Genomic DNA, 17363 nt, shown 5'->3' with positions numbered 1-17363 from the left:
CGAGCTCTTCCACGTGCGGAGCAGGTGTAATATGGCACCTGCCTGCGCAAGCGCACTACGAGGAAGCGCTTTCCGAACCACCTACTCTTATCTGCGCAGTCGCAGTGAAAGACCCGCCTCTTCAAGGGAGCCGGCTTGCTTGCTTGACTTGCTTGGTTGCCTCTTTCCCACGGCAGCGCCTCAGCGCAGGCGCAGTAAGCGAATGCAGCCCGGGCTTCCAACCTTGTCCGAACCCAACACTCGGCGCAGGCGCCGTGAGCGAGCGTGGCCGCTCCGTCGACCGTTGGTGACGCATGCGCCTTGCGAGAGAGGCGCTCCGGGAGCGCGTTGCGCAGGCGCGCGGGGGCCGGGCCTGTGACGGAGCCGGGCCCTTGCTTGGCGGCCGCGCCTTCCTCGCATTCCCTCAGAGAGCGCCGCTCGGAGCGGAGTCGCGTTGACTGGCCAGAGTCCGCGAGCCGCCCCCGGCCCCCGCACCCCGCCGCTTTCCTCAGGCCCGGACGGTGAGTGAAAGGGGAAGAAGGGGTTAATTTCCTTTGGTTTCCTTCTTCCCTCCATCCTAATTAAGGGGGGGGGGGCGAGTGAAGCGCCTCCTCTGGGCTGTGGGGAAATTGGGGGGGGGGGGGAGATAACCCCCTAGGCCCTTCTCCCCACTCCATTATGGGAACAGTAATTGGGGGTAGGGGGGTTGCCAGGCTATTATGCGTCCATTAAAACAATGCTGCAATAATAATAATAAATGAATTAATTAGTAAATGAACCTGTATGTATTTATCATGTTTATTTTATTGCATTGAATTCTTATGCATTTCCTGCTGCTTTTTCCTTTTGACCTCACTGCAAGGTGTATATTCGTTCTCTGCCCCCCCTCGTTTCCCCCCCTCCTTCACAGCAAACCCTTAATTCATTTCATTTACCCTGAAGCGGCTGACAGCAGACAGAAGGCACATTTATCGGCATATTTATCTCGAAATGCACAAAGCAGGCCAGAGCCCCGTTCACATCAAAACAGTGCTGTGATAGGATAAAGCTTGCGATCCTGTGCAAATATGTCTGGGAATAAGCAGCACTGAATATGACAGGGTTTGCTTCGTAGCCACACTCGAAATTGTCTCACAGAAAAAGTCACATCCAGGTCTAGTATGACAAATGGAAATAACACTTTGCCCCTCTAGTGCCAGGATGATTCAGGTAGCATTTCCTGCTCTCATCCCTGGTGTTGTTTGGCCTCTGCCTACTAGGTAATAAGGCTGGGCTCTCATTCTGCCAGTCTGCCCTTATGGGCAACTGAGAGAGAGGTTCGCTATGTATTGATTTGTCATTGTTCTTTTTCCTAGTAAATGGCCATTTCTGCAACAGGTACATGGAGGGAGGCGTCACCTGGGGAACTGCAGGGCATCTCTGAGCACAGGCACGTTGCATCTCCCCTTTATGGCAGCCCTGTCAATGAGGGTGCCAAAGGTGGAGGGCAGCCTTTGTTCCACCATCATCACAATGTCCTTCTAATACAGGGATTGTGTTCATTGTTGTGTTTGGAAGAGCTGAATAGTCTTAGTAAGAAGACATAGGACTTCTCCCTTTATTTCCTGTTTGAGAAGAAATCTAGGTAGTCTTGAGGAATGGGTTTTGGCTTCCAAATTTTTGTAGAAGTAAAAAGCGCTAATGGAGTCAGCTTAATATTTGCCAAGCTTTAAATCAAAGTGTCGATGGAACTGACACTGTTACAGGTGTCACATAATACCTGTTCTGCATTTGTAAGAATTTGATACTTTAAGTGTAGAAGCGCCCACACTTTGTAACTCCCTGCCTATTGAGAACAGGCAAGTCACCTTCACTGTACCCTTTTCTGCACTTGCTAAAAGATACGTAGAATGTTAATGTGTTTTTTAGTCTCTTTTTAGTTTATCACTGACTTTAATTTTTTTGAATGTTTTACATAGCTGTTTTTATCAGTAATTTTTTTATTCTATTCTTTTTGTAAATTACTTTGAGAATCAAGCAGTGTATAAATTTATGAAATAAAGCGATCTATAATAGATTCTTACTGTGATGGAATTTTTAGTGAGCTGATTTGTACCTTACACTTCAACTGTTGTCAATGTTATGCATGTTTGCCATGTTCAGAAAAGCTTCCACTCCACTCCAAATAAAAACCCCTAAGCTCCCACCTCCCCCAGTGGCATTTCTTCCCAGCTGAAGCCCATCTTCATTGGGAAGTAATATAAAAATCCTGATTTGGATAGCTGGTATTGTGGTGAGATGAGCTTGGATTTTAAAAATCTCATAATGTTGGTGGAGGTGAGATTTGTGAGATGTGGAAAGCAACACATCTGTGTGGCAACAAGGAAGAGTACTTTTTTGGTTATCACCATCTTTTGCATTCTTTTGCCTTTTGCATTCTGCCCCAGGTGGTGACACTGACATCTTTTTGACGCCAGATTAACACCTTCCTCTTCACCCAGACATTTGCTGGAGTTTCCATCCACTTGGGTCAAGACTTTATGTTACTGCCATTCTGGGTTGCAAATAAGTTTCTTCCTCCACCCCAGAAAGCTGGTGTTTTATGCTTTGTATATCCAGCCAGCTGTTTAAATTTTCATTGTGGTGGTTTTCAATATTTTTTTGCTTTCAATATTTTTTATGCCCCTAGCTTGATTGATTGTGAGTTGCCTAGAGATTGGCCTCAGTTAGGTTTTGTTGGTGGCATCTGTCTGCAGAGACAATGGAGGAGGGCACTTTCAGGGGTGAAGTCAAACCATTGGAGAGTTACAGCACCTGCTGTGGCTGTAGAGACCGATATGGGAGGTACATGTTTAATTGCAGGTGGGGCAGATGAAGGCGTCCGGTTTTGCTGCTATAGCTGCACCATGACTAACAAACTAAACAGGGTGTATTTATCTGGTATTAGCATCAAAAAGGGGAATGCAGGTGAACTGAACTTTATGTTCCCCTTTGTTGCTTCACTGCAGTTAGTTTGCCCTGGTGACTTTTCCCCCAAAGGTAAGAAAAAGGAGGGATCAGCTGAATGTCCAAATCACCCAGCAATTTCCAACCAACACTAATGTGATTTGGAAAAACTATATCTTTAACTGGAAATAATTACAGTAGCTTTAAAAGCAGTATATTTTGGCTTGGTATTTTGGTGCTTCTGTGATTCCATTGCAGGTGATGAACTGTTAGGGTCTTTCTTTTTTCTTTTTTAAAGTTGATTTATTATTGAGTTTCTCTTTGCTTTCATCTGTTTTTGTCTTTGCCTGGATTTTTACTTTGCTCAGCACTTTTGTCTAGCAGCCAGTGGGCGTGGATGTGGATGATAGCATTAGTGTTTTCCTTCAATGCATATGATGTAAAAGTGGTTCCTCAAAGTGTGGGTAACCCTTGGGAGAATAGTGATGTAGTTGTGCAGAAGTGTAGGTTGCTGGGGGTGGGGAGCTGCAAATTTTGATAATTTTAGATGACTTAACTGTTGCACCCATTATGCTGTGGTTTCAGTGCACATTCCAAGCTATAGGAGTCATCGATTTGACATACACATTAAGATGATTCAGTTTTCTTACCTTTTAAGATGCAGTCACTCAGTGGAATATGCTGGCTATGAAGCTACACTTACGGTAGTTTTCTGCCCTACTCATGACATTGTAAATTGTCATCTTGAGGCAGGTCTTTTGTCTCCTAACTTAAGCTTCTGCATACTGAGGTTGCTAAATGAATAATGCCAATAGAAGTTTCCCATTTAAAAGTTGGCAGGTCCTGTAAATGTGTGTGGTCTTGTGAGTTTCTTATACTGTCTTCTTAAGCTTGGATGGAATTAAGTTCACTTAGAAACTCAGTACAAGTGAGGGTGTAATAGTCAGAACTAGCCAGATGTTGCTGACCTATGTCTCCCATCATAAATGATGTAGTTACAGGTAGGTATCCGTGTTGGTCTGCCGTAGTCAAAACAAACAAACAAAATTCCTTCCAGTAGCACCTTAGATACCAACTAAGTTTGTTATTGGTTTGAGCTTTTTTGTGCATGCACACTTCTTCAGATGGCAGTTGGAGTCCAGCAACATCTGAAGGGTCACATTCCTGTCTTAGCAGCATTTAGTATTGGATGAATACAAAAGTGGGCAACATCAAATTTAAAACATTTCTGCTTATTCCTTTCAGCTTCATCCCTCTTGACGCTTTAAGATCATTCCTTGTTCAGAATGTCTCTACATCAGTTCTTACTAGAGCCAATAACCTGTCACGCCTGGAACAGGGACCGAACTCGTGAGTATTATCTTAATTCATGTGACTTCATATCTGACAATAAACTGGTGCAGAAAAGCCAGCTTGGCTGCAGAATACACATAGCTGGACTACTCTTTACTGAAAAAAACTAATGTTGCCAATATCTGAGGTTCTGTACTAAGATTCTGGATTCTCTTCATTTGGCCCACTAATATTGGGGCAAAACAAAACGAGTGCCCTGTAATTTCATCACAATGGCAGGCTTTTTTGGAGGGGGGGGGGAGCATTTCCCCATAAAAGCAGTGAATAAGGTTGTTTAATCTTTTCACCACCTACAACGTCCAGCCCCTGAGTCATTTCCCCCTCCATGTAGTTGAGCCCTTAAAGTACTCTTCCTTTTCTCACAGGCATTTGGTGGCCTGTGTTTGCCTGTGACTGGATTACATTTCTGCTTCTACTATTTTATGGGTTCTGCTTCTGTGCCATTGCTTTAGATTTTCCTTATTTTCAGTGCAGTTTTTGTTGGAAAGACTCCTCACAAGTTTCCTGAATATGCTATGATTATTATTTTGAATCTTTCTTACTTAAAAATAGAACTATTTCTTATACTAATCAATTCATCTTCTTGGCAGAGATTGCCATTAGCCCTAATAATCATGAAGTTCACATCTATAAGAAGAGTGGGAACCAGTGGGTGAAAGCTCATGAGCTCAAAGAGCACAATGGACACATCACAGGTAAGAGAATTTTCAGCTGCAGCTTTGACTATTGGGCCTTTGAATATTGCAAGAGTCAAGCGCATCTAGTGAGGAAGTCAACCTGTTTAATTGCTTCTTCTCATTTTGAATAAAACAATACAGTTGCCATGCTGTGATTTTAGCTGTGTCCATCCAGGTGATTCTCTTAGAAACACCTATCAATTGCTGTCAAAAAGGGTTTTGCCTGGGGACTGGGAGTTGTTTTCATGGATTTGTGCCCCATTCCAAAGTAATAGCTTGTTTTAGTTGTTCGTATGAACTATTTTAAATTTCTTGTGTGCACCACTTTGTGAATGGAAGTTGAAAAGCAGCATGTATATTTTGTAAATACTTAAGATGCTATGGAAGAATACCTTGCATACCTAGAATGCAGATGTGCACTTCCACAGCTACTGTCATTTTTCACATTAGACTCTATCCCTGCCTGCTTATCTAGACACTCGCTTCTCCTTGAGGGATATTTGAATTGGAGGCTGGGCTTCCATGCTACCTCTGATGCTCTTTCAGGTGCATCAAACACTCTTGCTGGCCAGCAGATTCCTATAACAGCAAGCCTGCCTGGAAGCAGTGGTATCAGACAGTAAATGATGAGCACTACTGTAGCATTAGGTTATAGTAACTCTTGTTCTCTAGGAAGCCATTTTAGCAGCAAGAGAATCCAACACTGCTGCCTCCTTGACTCTCCTTAGCATTCAAGGAAAACTCATAAGTGAAAAGGTAATACAAAACAAGCAATTAAAAGATGTCTGTTTACTGTATATGAAACCTTAATCTTAATATTCTGTGATATCTCAGTTTAAATTTGTGTTTTAAAACAACCTGGCTTTCATTGGCATGCATTGTTAATGCATTTCATGCAGTTTTTGTACATCTTTGTTGTGCCACGATTCTGCATATTGTAACATAGCCTAACCTCCCTCCAAGGATTATTGTGACACAAAAATGATATATGCCCACATAAGCAACCCTGAGCTTCTTGAAGGGAAGGATTTGGCACAGTAGGTATAAAGAGGCTGATGGAAATATAGCGTTGGTGAAGGAGCTCTGTACTGTAATAATTTATCACAAGGAACCATTTTGGAGCTTTTATGTTGTGTGCACAGGGAGAGTATTGGCTTAGTTTATACTGCAGGAAGATGTGGGAGAGCTGTACAGGACTCACATTTAAATGGCTATCTTTAGATCTGAAATAGCATCTTGCTGAGGCAGATGGATTTGTTCCATCACCCAGAGCACCATTGCGCTAGCTATACCTGACTTTTATTTTGGGATTCTCTTTCTAATAAAAAATGAGGAAATCTTTTTGCTTACTCGGGTTCTAAAGCACAGTGACTTGAGGGGGGGGATGCACACCACATTTGCAAACATAACTTCTTTCCCACCAAGCGTACTCAGTCCACTCTGTGTGTGTGTGTGTGTGTGTGTGTGTGTGTGTGTGTGTGTTTGTATGTCTGCAAACCTTGGTGTTCCCGTGAACGTGTTGATTCCTCTGTCTTGTGCATAGATGCTGCCAGTTTGTCTACATAGTAAAGATCCCCACTTGGAGAATGAATTCACTATTAGTATCTTAAGGAAGATATAAATAGAATTCTCTCATTTGATATACAGTAATCTGTTGTTAGAAGGCTCCAGCAACAATAGCAGGCATGCCCCTAGATATGGATGCAGTTTGAGTCCTAAAGGGAGGTAGGATCCAGTAAGAAATGGTATATTGGGTGAACTGTGCAGACAGGGAAACAGGAACACAGAAAGCGGCCTTTTACTGGTTCAGACCGTCAGTCCACGTCGATCTGTGGTGATTGGCAACAGCTCAATGGTCTCAAGCAAGGGTTTTTCTGCTGTACCTGTGGATTAAGCTTGGGAACTTCAGCAAGAAAAACATGTACTCCTCCCCTGAGCTTTGGCCCTTTCCCCAAAGGGTTGCAAATAATTCATCTTCATTCCTGCTCAGAAACATTTTCATATGACTTACTATCTTACACTAGCAATATTTATTGTTGGTTCTTTAAAACTGTAGCATTGGAAACTAATTTGAGAATTAGTTACCATCATATCAAGAGTATGCATATTTACATTGTCATCTGACGCCCTGTTTGCATTGGTCATATGTAGTTGAAAACCAAGCATTGTAAAACATTTTTGAAAGCCCATGAATAAAGTTGCAACTGTTCAGGTAATGCAACCACAGTACTTTGCTGAGACCAAGCTCCTCCTAGAGCTCTGAATTTGCAGGGGGAAAACTGGATTCTACAATAACTTGCATTTTTGAATCAAAGAAATGGTTCTTGGAACCCAGAGGCAGGAGTTGTCTAAATTCTGCTTTGATAAAGGCCCAGCTATTTCTTTATAGACAGTGGTTTGAGAGAGGCACCACTCTTCCCATACAGTCTCCTTTTGCCCCTTCTTAAACACCCTTTGCAGTGTCCTTGTTAGCGTCCTTGTTAATCCAAACCATGGCTTAGCATGAACGAGTAAACATGCAGGCTGCCAAAGAGGAGAGGGTGTATCTTTTCATGTTGTCTCTATTCAGGCTCATGGTTTAGCTCTTTCCAGACAAGCCACAAGCTGTAACCAAGGTTTGTCCTTGGCTTCCAGCTTGTCTGGGCCACTAATATGATTTAGATCGGTGCACAAGCAAATTGCTCGCAATCTCCTCTCTGGGAGCACAATAAGCTTTCGTTTGACTTCATGTTACATGCGAAGTGGGCCAGTGTGTTGAATACATAAAGCGGTTTTGTAGAGATGAGTCTACTGTACACATTGCAACCAGGAATCCTTTTTTCAAACTGCCTTCAACTCCGAGAAAGTCTCCAGTCTGAAGATATTTCCCAGTAAAACCTTTCATTGGGATTTGCTTACATGATTAGAAGGAACAGAGGAGTTTATAAGATGGTTATTTCAGGCATGTTAGTTGCCAGTTCATTTCAGGATTGTTTATACTGTCCAGGAATTTGAGGGTTCTATTCATATCCTTTCTTCTGGAGCAAGTTGTCATTGCCATAAATTTGAAGCTTTCCCACTTCTCGCTTAAATGCCCCATCATGATAAAAATGGACCATGGGTGCTCTCTTAACAGTTCCAGCAATTCAACAGCAATACAGTATGTGCTTAGAGAAGTTACTGAGTGGCAACTCGATGGCTACAAAACACCTTTTCCTTATAGACTCACTAAAGTCATAGCCACTGTGACTTTTAGCAACATTGTGAAGCTGACCTATTTGAAGTTGAAATTAAGCTAGTGGAAGAATAAGGACTTTAGCTGTATGTTAACCACACATTTGCTTTAATTCTGTTCAGTTTGAGTGGGGGTTTTATGCTCCCATAATTGTTTCTGTCCATGACTCTTCCAAGGTAGGAAGGACTTGAAATCTACAGTATATGAAAGGTGTTCTTCTGGTTAAATATTTGATATTGGCAAAGCAAGAAACATGGTGCTTTGTTCATTTTGTTTTTATGTGACTCAGCCTCCAATTTAGCCTTGGATCACATAAACCCAGGCATGCGATCATATAAATGTAAATACAGTATATAAAACAACAACACCAACCTAACCATGGATGGATTTGAAGACAGAGGCTGTACTGATCTTAAAATGGTGACTTAAAGTTAAAGTAGTGGATTACTAGCTCCTGGTTTGAGGACACCCTAAAGGGACCTGATTCAGCAACTTTGCTAAAACTAAGCAGGACTCGGAAATGTCTGGATGCCACCTGGAGTTCTGTCATGGAGGAAATGCAGAATAAAAATTTAATGACTAGGAGGTGGTAGGATTGCAGTGCGTGATTAATAAGATGTGGCATCAAAGAAACAAAACTGTATTCAAACTTGCAGGCATTGACTGGGCCCCCAAGAGCGACCGCATTGTCACTTGTGGTGCTGACCGTAACGCTTACGTCTGGAGTCAGAAAGACGGAGTGTGGAAGCCAACACTGGTGATTCTGAGGATCAACCGAGCGGCCACCTTTGTGAAGTGGTCTCCTTTGGAGAACAAATTTGCTGTTGGAAGTGGAGCTCGACTCATATCTGTGTGCTACTTTGAGTCTGAAAATGACTGGTGAGTTGCCTAATGCAGATTGCTTCTCTTCTCATTCCTCAGCTTGCTCATCAGTGACAAGCTTAAAATATAGTTGGTTGGTTGTCAGTGAGATCTTAAATTCTGAGGCTTCAGTGTCTAAATCTTTTTCTCCTCTACATTATTTTAAAGGGTGTGAAACCATTTTGAATCTCTATCTCATTATGGCAACAAGCCAGAAAATTGCAGGGTAGCTCTGTGTGCTCAAAGCCTTTCATTACATGCTTGAGAATGGAAAAAAATTTGTTGCTTTTACTTGAGAATGTAAATGAGTTCTGCTGCTTTCAGTATGACAAGAGTTTCAAATACCTTACTAATGTTACTTTTGCAGCTGGTAGCTAACAAGTTATCTGTAAAACATCTGTCTTGAATAAGCTTAATTACTTCAATAGTTCAGTTGCTCTCCTTTAAAAGGCCCATTATTTGTGAAAAAAGTACCGTATCTTTCTGTGTATAAGACTATATTTCCCCCTATTTTTTTCAAGTTTAAAATTGGGGGTCATCTTATACACGGATAGTGCATATGGGGGATTTCTTTATTTGGAGTCCCCAAAAATAGGGGCTGTGTTATACATGGGGGCATGTTATACATGGGAAAATACGGTAAATTTTTGCATAGCTGTTTTGGTGCTGAAGCAACGATTACAAGTTTCTTACTGATTTTTCTCCTCCCCTCCAGGTGGGTGAGCAAGCACATTAAGAAGCCCATTCGCTCCACTGTCCTTAGCCTAGATTGGCACCCCAACAATGTTTTGCTTGCAGCTGGATCCTGTGACTTCAAATGCAGGTGAGAGAATGCAAAGCACTTTTGGAAGTGGATTTGGGTGACTGTTCAAACTGATTAGCAGCAGCTCTTTAACACCCTGCATGTCCAATGGCTCTGCCAGCAGCAGATGGGAAGACTGCAGCAAGAGGCAGCAGCGAAAAGGTGACCAAATTTGGGGGAAGGGTTTGGATAATAAGTATTCCAGTATATGGCAAAGAGTTCGCCGACATGGCAGCCGGCTTTGACAAGTACCGCTCTTGCGATGTCCAGAGCAATTCTGTGCTGCAGATGTAAACAATAGGAGTTCATGCTCAAAGTGGGAACTGTCGCACATGCCTTTTTTTAATTTTCTGAATTCACTTCCAGATGTGAAAGGGTTGGTGAGTGTCAGCCATGTTGAGTTTGTGTGGTTGATGTCCATAATCCAGATTGGGATTGTATCAGTTTACATGTTGATCACTTCCATACCAAAATGGAACAATGGGATCTGTGGAGGTAGAACTGCAACCATAGCACCACACCCCATGCACAAGCTGGCACCTCTTCTGCAGTTTTCTCTTTGGCACTAGAGCCCCTGGGTTAGGAAGTCTGCCTGTTTTAGTGTCACATGTCAGCCTTCCTGTGGCCAGCTGCTTGCACTCTGCCTCTCTACTTGGCCTCTAATTATCTTGGTAGACATACCTCATTTATATATTAAACCGAACACTGTAATATGTTAAATGTTCTCAGAAACTGCTGTTGACTACATTGGGAGAGCTTTACGTGAAGCTAGTTTGCTGACTTTGATACTTGAGTTGCCTATGAAATTAGAAATTTCATTTCTGCACAAAGGTAGGCTTGAGTCCCACCCCCCTCCTAATTCCCTCTTCTGCCTCTTTGTTTGCAGAGTATTTTCAGCTTACATTAAGGAAGTGGATGAGAAACCGGCCAGCACACCCTGGGGATCCAAAATGCCCTTTGGGCAGCTGATGGCTGAATTTGGTGGCGCAGGAAGTGGTGGTTGGGTCCACAGTGTCAGTTTTTCCGCCAGTGGCAACCGCCTGGCCTGGGTCAGCCATGATAGCACTGTGTCGGTTGCAGATGCCTCCAAAAACATGATGTAAGTAATGTAGCAGAATCTTAGGGTGAGTTTCCTTGACATGGTGATCATAATCTTCCTACTTCCATGCAGTAATGTGCTGATGTATATTTGCTCAGCATATTTAACTTATAGGCCAGGGATGGGGAACTTTTGGCCCTCCACATTTGCTATGCTGTAGCTCCATCATCCATGATGTTTGGCCATGCTGGCTGGGGCTGATGGGAGTTGGAGTCCAGCAACAACTGTGGGCTACAGATTCCCCATCCCGGCCATAGGCAGTGGTATCCTGGTTTTAATGCGTGACAAGTAGAGGTGAATGTACAGCGTAATATCAGAACTAACTGTCTGGTTCATACTTTAACAAACGGTATCAAAATTACCTAGCCAGGTGAGCCAAGGCAGTCATGAAACTGGGTAATAATTCCAGCTTCTGTCCTAACCAGCTGGTAAGAGGGGTACTTGTTTATGAGATTTCTGTGTGATGCATCATTAACAAGTGATCTTCTTGGGTTTAGGATCTCGCAATTGAAAACAGAATTCCTCCCACTGCTGAGTGTGTCGTTCGTCTCGGAGAACAGTGTGGTTGCTGCTGTAAGTGCCTTCTGTCTTTGACTTGCATCATTTTTTTAGGCACAAAGACTTAATGTTTAGTTGCAAAGACTTAATGTTATGTTGTTGTTGATGCTTCTTACTAGTCGCCCTGTTCAAAAGCCTTGATATCTTGATTGCATACTGATTATTGCACAGATAATTGCCTAATCTAAAGCAGCTTCAGATTATCTCAGGCACTATGTGTGTTGTAGATATGTTTGTGTGCAATGAACAAGCATTGCCATTTTTCTCACATTCACATGTTGAGCCCATTTGTTAAGCAAACTTGAACAATTACAGCTTCACAGCACCCTCAGTGAAATGCATACATGTGTGTTGGTTTATTTATCATTCCACTAGCAGCCTTGTGCGTGGCATTTCTCATTCTAATAGAATCACTGACTAAAATCAGTGTAGTTTTGAAACATTCAGCCCACCATGTTAATTGAAAATGGTATTCAGTTTGTATTCAAACAAAGACAAAAACATTCTCCTTGGTCACCAGAACTATCATGCAAAATTTGGTTATGGCATCTTAAGCGTTGTCCAAATACATAATGGGCAAACAACTTTCCAAAACACATGGTAGATTTATTTATAGTCTGCCTTTCCTTTAAAGAGCTCGAGGTGGTGTATGTTGCTGTTTCCCACCCATTTCATCCTCCCAGCAGCCCTGTGGTGTACGTTGTGCTAAGAGACAATGACTCGCACAGAGTCACTAAGTGAGCTTCATGGCTAAATGAGGATTTGAAACTGGGTCTCCCCTAGTCCTAGTCTGACCTCTACACCGCACTGGTGAACTGCAGGAAGGTTTGTTGTTGTTGTTGTTGTTGTTGTTGTTGTTGTTGTTTTGTTGTTGTTGTTTGAGGTGGGGGTGTTCTTCATGGAAGTCATTTCTGTGTAGGAAAGTTGTAACCTTTGAAGCTGCCCTTAGCTTGAAGACTTAAGCTTTTTAAAAGAAGGTGGCCAAGCCCAAGCAAGTAATTGGTAGTAGGTTTGGAGCACCAGCTAGACACATTCTGCTGATTTGTTACAGGGCCATGATTGCTGCCCGATGCTCTTCAACTGTGACGACCGTGGTACCCTCACCTTTGTCTCCAAGCTGGACATTCCCAAGCAGAGCATACAACGCAATATTTCGGCCATGGAACGTTTCCGCAACATGGACAAGAGAGCCACTACGGAGGATCGCAACACTACTCTGGAGACGCTGCATCAGAACAGCATCACGTAGGTGGCACAGGGCTCATGCTGCAGCTTACCTGGCCTTGTACAGTCTGTTACTTGTATTATTCCAGCATCAGAGGAAGAAGCATTGCAGCTCCCCTCCTTCCTGCACTGCCAGGTAACATGAGGAGCCTTGGACTGTGCTCTTCCCCACTTCAGATAACTTGGCCATTCCTGATGTGGGAAGGAGTCCCCATGAGAATGTTAAGATCCAGGTCAAGATGCACATGTCAGAAGGTGATGAACACTGCTAGATCAGCTGAAACGCCCATGGTAGTCCAGCATTCCTGTTTTCACAGTGGCCAACCAGATGCCTTAGGGGAAGCCTACAAGCGGAACCTACATGCAGCAGCACTCTCCCCACTTGTGCTAACCAGCTCCTGGTATTAAGAGGCATGCTGCCTCCATCACTGTAGGTAGAACATAGCCTAGTAGCCACTGATAGCTTTATCCTCCATAGTCCTTGAAAGTCATCCCTTTCCCAGTAGCTCCTCTACCTCACCTGATTCTCTGAGGTATATTGCCTCTTTACATTTAGTGATCAACAGAAGATGCTACCTTACGGTACTTTATTTCACCACAAGTGTTCCATTGCAAGTAGCAAAGTGTGAAACCCACAATAAGATCAGAGTTCCACAAGCCATGGGTAGCAAAGACCATTTTTATTCCATCAAGTCCCCCCCCCCCCTAGATGCTGCTTTTAAAATATAATTGGCTTCTGTTTCTCCTTTGTATTGTTGCTTTTATTTATTAATGTGTTTTAGTGTTTTGGTCATTTATAAATATAACTTGGTTAGCTGCCGTTTTTTCATATAGAAAATGGGTATAAATATTTGAATCAATAGCTCTAACATGAATGTGGCTGCAGGTAATTTTGCAGTTACTGCTGGAGGAAATCCTTTTATCAGGTTGCATGCATTCTGCCTACTCCATTCTGGCTCAGTAAGGTTATACTCAATCACTGTGACCAGGAAGGGAAAAAATGACTCGCATTCTGTTTCTTCATACAGCACAAAATGTCCAGTGCTAAGTGTATTGGAATAAGCCTGTTTCCTCCTTCAGGGATTAAAGCTGTCCCTTTTCTCCTTGCAGCCAAGTGTCTATTTATGAGGTGGACAAACGAGATTGCCGCAAGTTCTGCACCACTGGTATTGATGGAGCAATGACCATCTGGGACTTCAAGGTCTGTTTTGACAACACTGCCCACACCAAATTAGCACCCTGCTGTTAATATCTTGTAGGCCAGCACTAGGGTTAATCGTTTTAGTAATAGGGACCTGGGGATACTGTTGTCAAACTTTGGGGGCATTGTCCCCAAAGGGCTTATTTGGCAGATGGTGCTACTCAAGACTAATTTTGTTAAACGGGGTCATTTCTGTCCCTTTTAGGAATTTCGGTAGTGCTTTGTTTGTCCTCCATCCCCTCTCTGCTTGGCTTTTTGCAATAATCCAGCTGTGGCTAGGACTGGGGGCGAAGCCTTGGATCCTAAGAAATCAATTTAAGGAAATGAATAGAAGAAAAGTTTCCCATCCACCCAGTTTTGGATGATTCTCCTGCACCCTGTTTCACATTGTTCAAGAAGGCCCCCAACCCCAAGAGAGGTTTTTCAGGGGCACAACTGGCTGCAGGGGGAGGATGCAAAAAAAGGATATGTAACTCCTACTATGAACTTCCTTAAGTTGTTCTTAATAGAAGAACCTGCTGGATAAGGCCAATGTCCTGTTCTAACTGGAAGAACTGTGCATGCCACAGTATGGTTTGCCTGCAGAAGGTCCCAGGTTCAGTCCCTGGCATCTCTTACAGCAAGTGATGTGGAACAACTTTGCCCAATACTCTGCAGAGTGTTTGCTGGTCAGAGTAGATGGACAAACAGTATTAAGACAGCTTCCCATGTAGGTCCTCTGGTCTCCCTACACAGCAGGCTGCTGGAGGATCACAGGGTCACTGAAAGCTGCGCTGCATGCACAGGGGGAAAGTGTACAAAACAGTGCATGGTTTTCTTCTCTTGTTTCCTGTTCTTGCAATAGAGTGCTGAATTGGGGCGGGGGGGGGGGCGGGGGAGCTTAAATGAATTTTGCTCAGCATGTGCAACCTTCCTGTCATTTCCTTTAACTGCCCAGTAGGTGTCTCTGTCTCATCAGTGTCTCCTGAGATTCCAGGATCTAGACAGGAAGACTTGAAGTTGGGGGACTGGAGGCTAATATTTCCTGCCATGGCTTTGCACAGCTGTAGTCCTCAAGCCATGGCCATGTTAAACTGCATACTGACTCCTATGTTGAATGGCAGACATTTGCCACTTTTGGGTTGTCTCCAACTGCTCCGAGCAGACTCATTTAGATGATTAGACGTGACTGTTTGCATCAATTCATATGAATTTTTATTTTAAAATTTATTTTATTTATTTGGTTTATGTACTGCCCTTTATGAAAAGATCCCAGGGCAGTGTACAACATTAAAAACATGTCTTAAATAGACAGCATAATAAAAAATAATCATAATAGCAGTGGTAAGGTGCTATCCTAACCATGTCTACTCAGAAGTAAGTCCTTTTGAATGCAGGGGCTTACACCCAAGAAAGTGGGATTAGGACTGCAGCTGTAGTCGGGGCTGCACAAAAAAACTTCCCAATAACTTGTGCACTGCAAAAGGCTGAATTCTCACATTCTGGGTTTTTTGCATTTTGCCCCAAAACTGTAGAGGGGCAAAGAGCTAGCTAGGTAGGCAGTGAAGCCCCCTTGCTATTGGTAACCACAGAAAAGTCTTACTCATATTCTCTCCCTCCTGCCCCCCTTTTATGTGTTCTGAAATTTCAGCAGGTATTGCCTGCACGCCTTTGAGCACATTTTCTTGCTCATAGGGACTAGGAAATTCTGACCTCCTTGTTTTTTAATAACAGCAGAGTGTCACAGCTGAATTTTGTGCCCTGGATTCTGTTCTGCACTCCCATGGAACTGCAGCTTCCCCCCAGCAGCCATGGCTAATGGTTTCTCTCTCTCTCTCTCTCTTTCTAGACATTAGAGTCCTCGATCCAGGGGCTGCGGATCATGTAAATCTGGCTCTCTGTTCTCTAGCAAGACAACTCGTTCTGGCACCTGCACAGACTTGAAAAGGGATGGTGAAGATAGGTCACTTTTTGAAGCACTGAGAAAATGACGACTTGGTGGATTTTTTTCCTTTTCCTTTTCATCCCCCAATTTTGGTGAAATGTGTTGGTTTGAAAATCAGCTGTGATTGTGGTATATATTTGGCTTTGTTTTTATTATTATTATTGGTTGTTTCATTCCATTCTTTGCCAAAGCTGCTCCTTAAAATAGTTTATTGCAGGAAGTATGAATCACTAACTTAAAAGGGGAATTTTGTGTAAACATGTCTGCTAGAAAATAAAATTTTAAACAAACTCCAAATGTTCTCTGTGAAATTCCTGTGTACATATAATCCAGTGGAAGAGATTCAGATTGGCATGAACTATGTGACATGAAATGCGTAACGATCTCTTGTTTTCCCCATCTTTCAAAATAGCAAGGGGTGCTTGGAGTGTAGGAAGATAGCATAGAGAAAGGGGGTTTAAAAAATACTCCCCCAGTCTGCTGTCCCAATTCAGCTCCCATCACCCCAAGCTAACATGGCTGATGGCCAGGGATGTAAGGAGCTGGACCCAATGTTGGGAAAGAGCGATTAGTTTATGGTGTAATAATATGGCCTAGATAGTGCTGCGCCATGAAACCTCTACCTACTTATCTCCATATGTTAGTTACATCACTTTCGGTTTACATTTGCTCTGTGATACCTTCACTTTGCTCAGTGATAGAGCATCTTCTCTGCATTGCAAAAGGCCCCAGCTCAGTCCTTGGGATCTCCAGGTAAGGGTTGGGAGAAAACTCTTGAAATTCTGGAGAGCTGCTACTAGTCAGCGTTGACCTTACTGAGCTAGATTGATCTGACATTGTAGAAGGCAGCTTCCTATATTCTTAATGGCACAGCTAATCACCTCTACAGTGGAAGGGGCTGTGTGCAAACTGCCTTCTGGTGGGCCGCCTCTACTTACGGGCCTTGGAGCAGTAGTGCTCCAAGTAGATGTTGGTTGCTCTTTTAATTTCCCACAAAACCTAGTGTAGCACTGTTCTGGGGCATTGGGGGAAATTCTGAAATGGAAGCTAGGTCCTGCAGCTCAAAAGACAGGAGCAGGAAAAAAGGGGGAGGCAGGGCCACTCTCACTGGTGGGCTTTGTCAGGCACCCAAGGACGGCAGGATCTGGTCCTAGCCCTGACAAAAATGAGAGATGAAGCAGCTCTTTTGACTCTCTTCACACACCAGGGCTCATGAAAAGACTGGAGGAATGGAAACAGGTTGGAGAAGCCATGAAGTTTCCCAATTCAGCTTAAAGTAAAGCTGCAATCTCCACATGGTGAACTGCCAGTCATATAATAGTGAACTCAGGTGCTGAGTTATAATGGCTACATGGCTACACAGCTACTGAGGAAGAAGAGGGGAAGGTATCAACGTGCTTGGGGGAACCCCAAGGTTTGCAAAAATTAAAATTAAAAAATATATAAAAAGGGGCACAAAAAACCCCTAAACTGGTAGAAAACATCCCAAAGCTATTCCATGCTGCATCAACAGAAGTCAGGTGTCCAGAAGTAATGCTACTACGCT

The 17363-nt window shown here is 43.2% G+C and overlaps 1 protein-coding gene across 2 annotated transcripts; it reads left to right on the top strand.

The window, feature by feature from the left end:
• The first annotated feature begins 340 nt into the window (after positions 1–340).
• On the top strand, positions 341–16114 carry ARPC1A (actin related protein 2/3 complex subunit 1A). Of its 2 annotated transcripts, XM_028706070.2 has the most exons (10): positions 341–500; positions 4150–4254; positions 4848–4952; positions 8805–9027; positions 9725–9832; positions 10698–10910; positions 11408–11483; positions 12520–12713; positions 13803–13893; positions 15722–16114. In XM_028706070.2, the coding sequence occupies exons 2-10, from the start codon at positions 4191–4193 to the stop codon at positions 15758–15760; spliced, it is 1113 nt and encodes a 370-aa protein (XP_028561903.1). In that variant the 5' UTR covers positions 341–500; positions 4150–4190; the 3' UTR covers positions 15761–16114. The 2 variants fall into 2 exon arrangements, with proteins under 2 accessions (XP_028561903.1, XP_028561905.1); XM_028706072.2 differs by lacking the exon at positions 13803–13893.
• The last annotated feature ends 1249 nt before the right edge of the window (positions 16115–17363 follow it).

The sequence above is a fragment of the Podarcis muralis genome, chromosome 14, assembly GCF_964188315.1.
Source record: "Podarcis muralis chromosome 14, rPodMur119.hap1.1, whole genome shotgun sequence".
NCBI classification, from domain to species: domain Eukaryota; kingdom Metazoa; phylum Chordata; class Lepidosauria; order Squamata; family Lacertidae; genus Podarcis; species Podarcis muralis.
The sequence above is the reverse complement of the archived record's forward strand: the minus strand, read 5'-3'. Positions and strand labels throughout refer to the sequence as shown.

What these genes read in the sequence shown, in the direction of transcription:
- ARPC1A (XM_028706070.2), top strand. Translation starts at nt 4,191, where the DNA reads ATGTCTCTACATCAGTTCTTACTAGAGCCAATAACCTGTCACGCCTGG. An exon ending in GATGCCTCCAAAAACATGAT is followed by an intron (nt 10,911 to 11,407) that starts GTAAGTAATGTA and finishes TCTTGGGTTTAG; the next exon opens with GATCTCGCAATTGAAAACAG. An exon ending in TGACCATCTGGGACTTCAAG is followed by an intron (nt 13,894 to 15,721) that starts GTCTGTTTTGAC and finishes CTCTCTTTCTAG; the next exon opens with ACATTAGAGTCCTCGATCCA.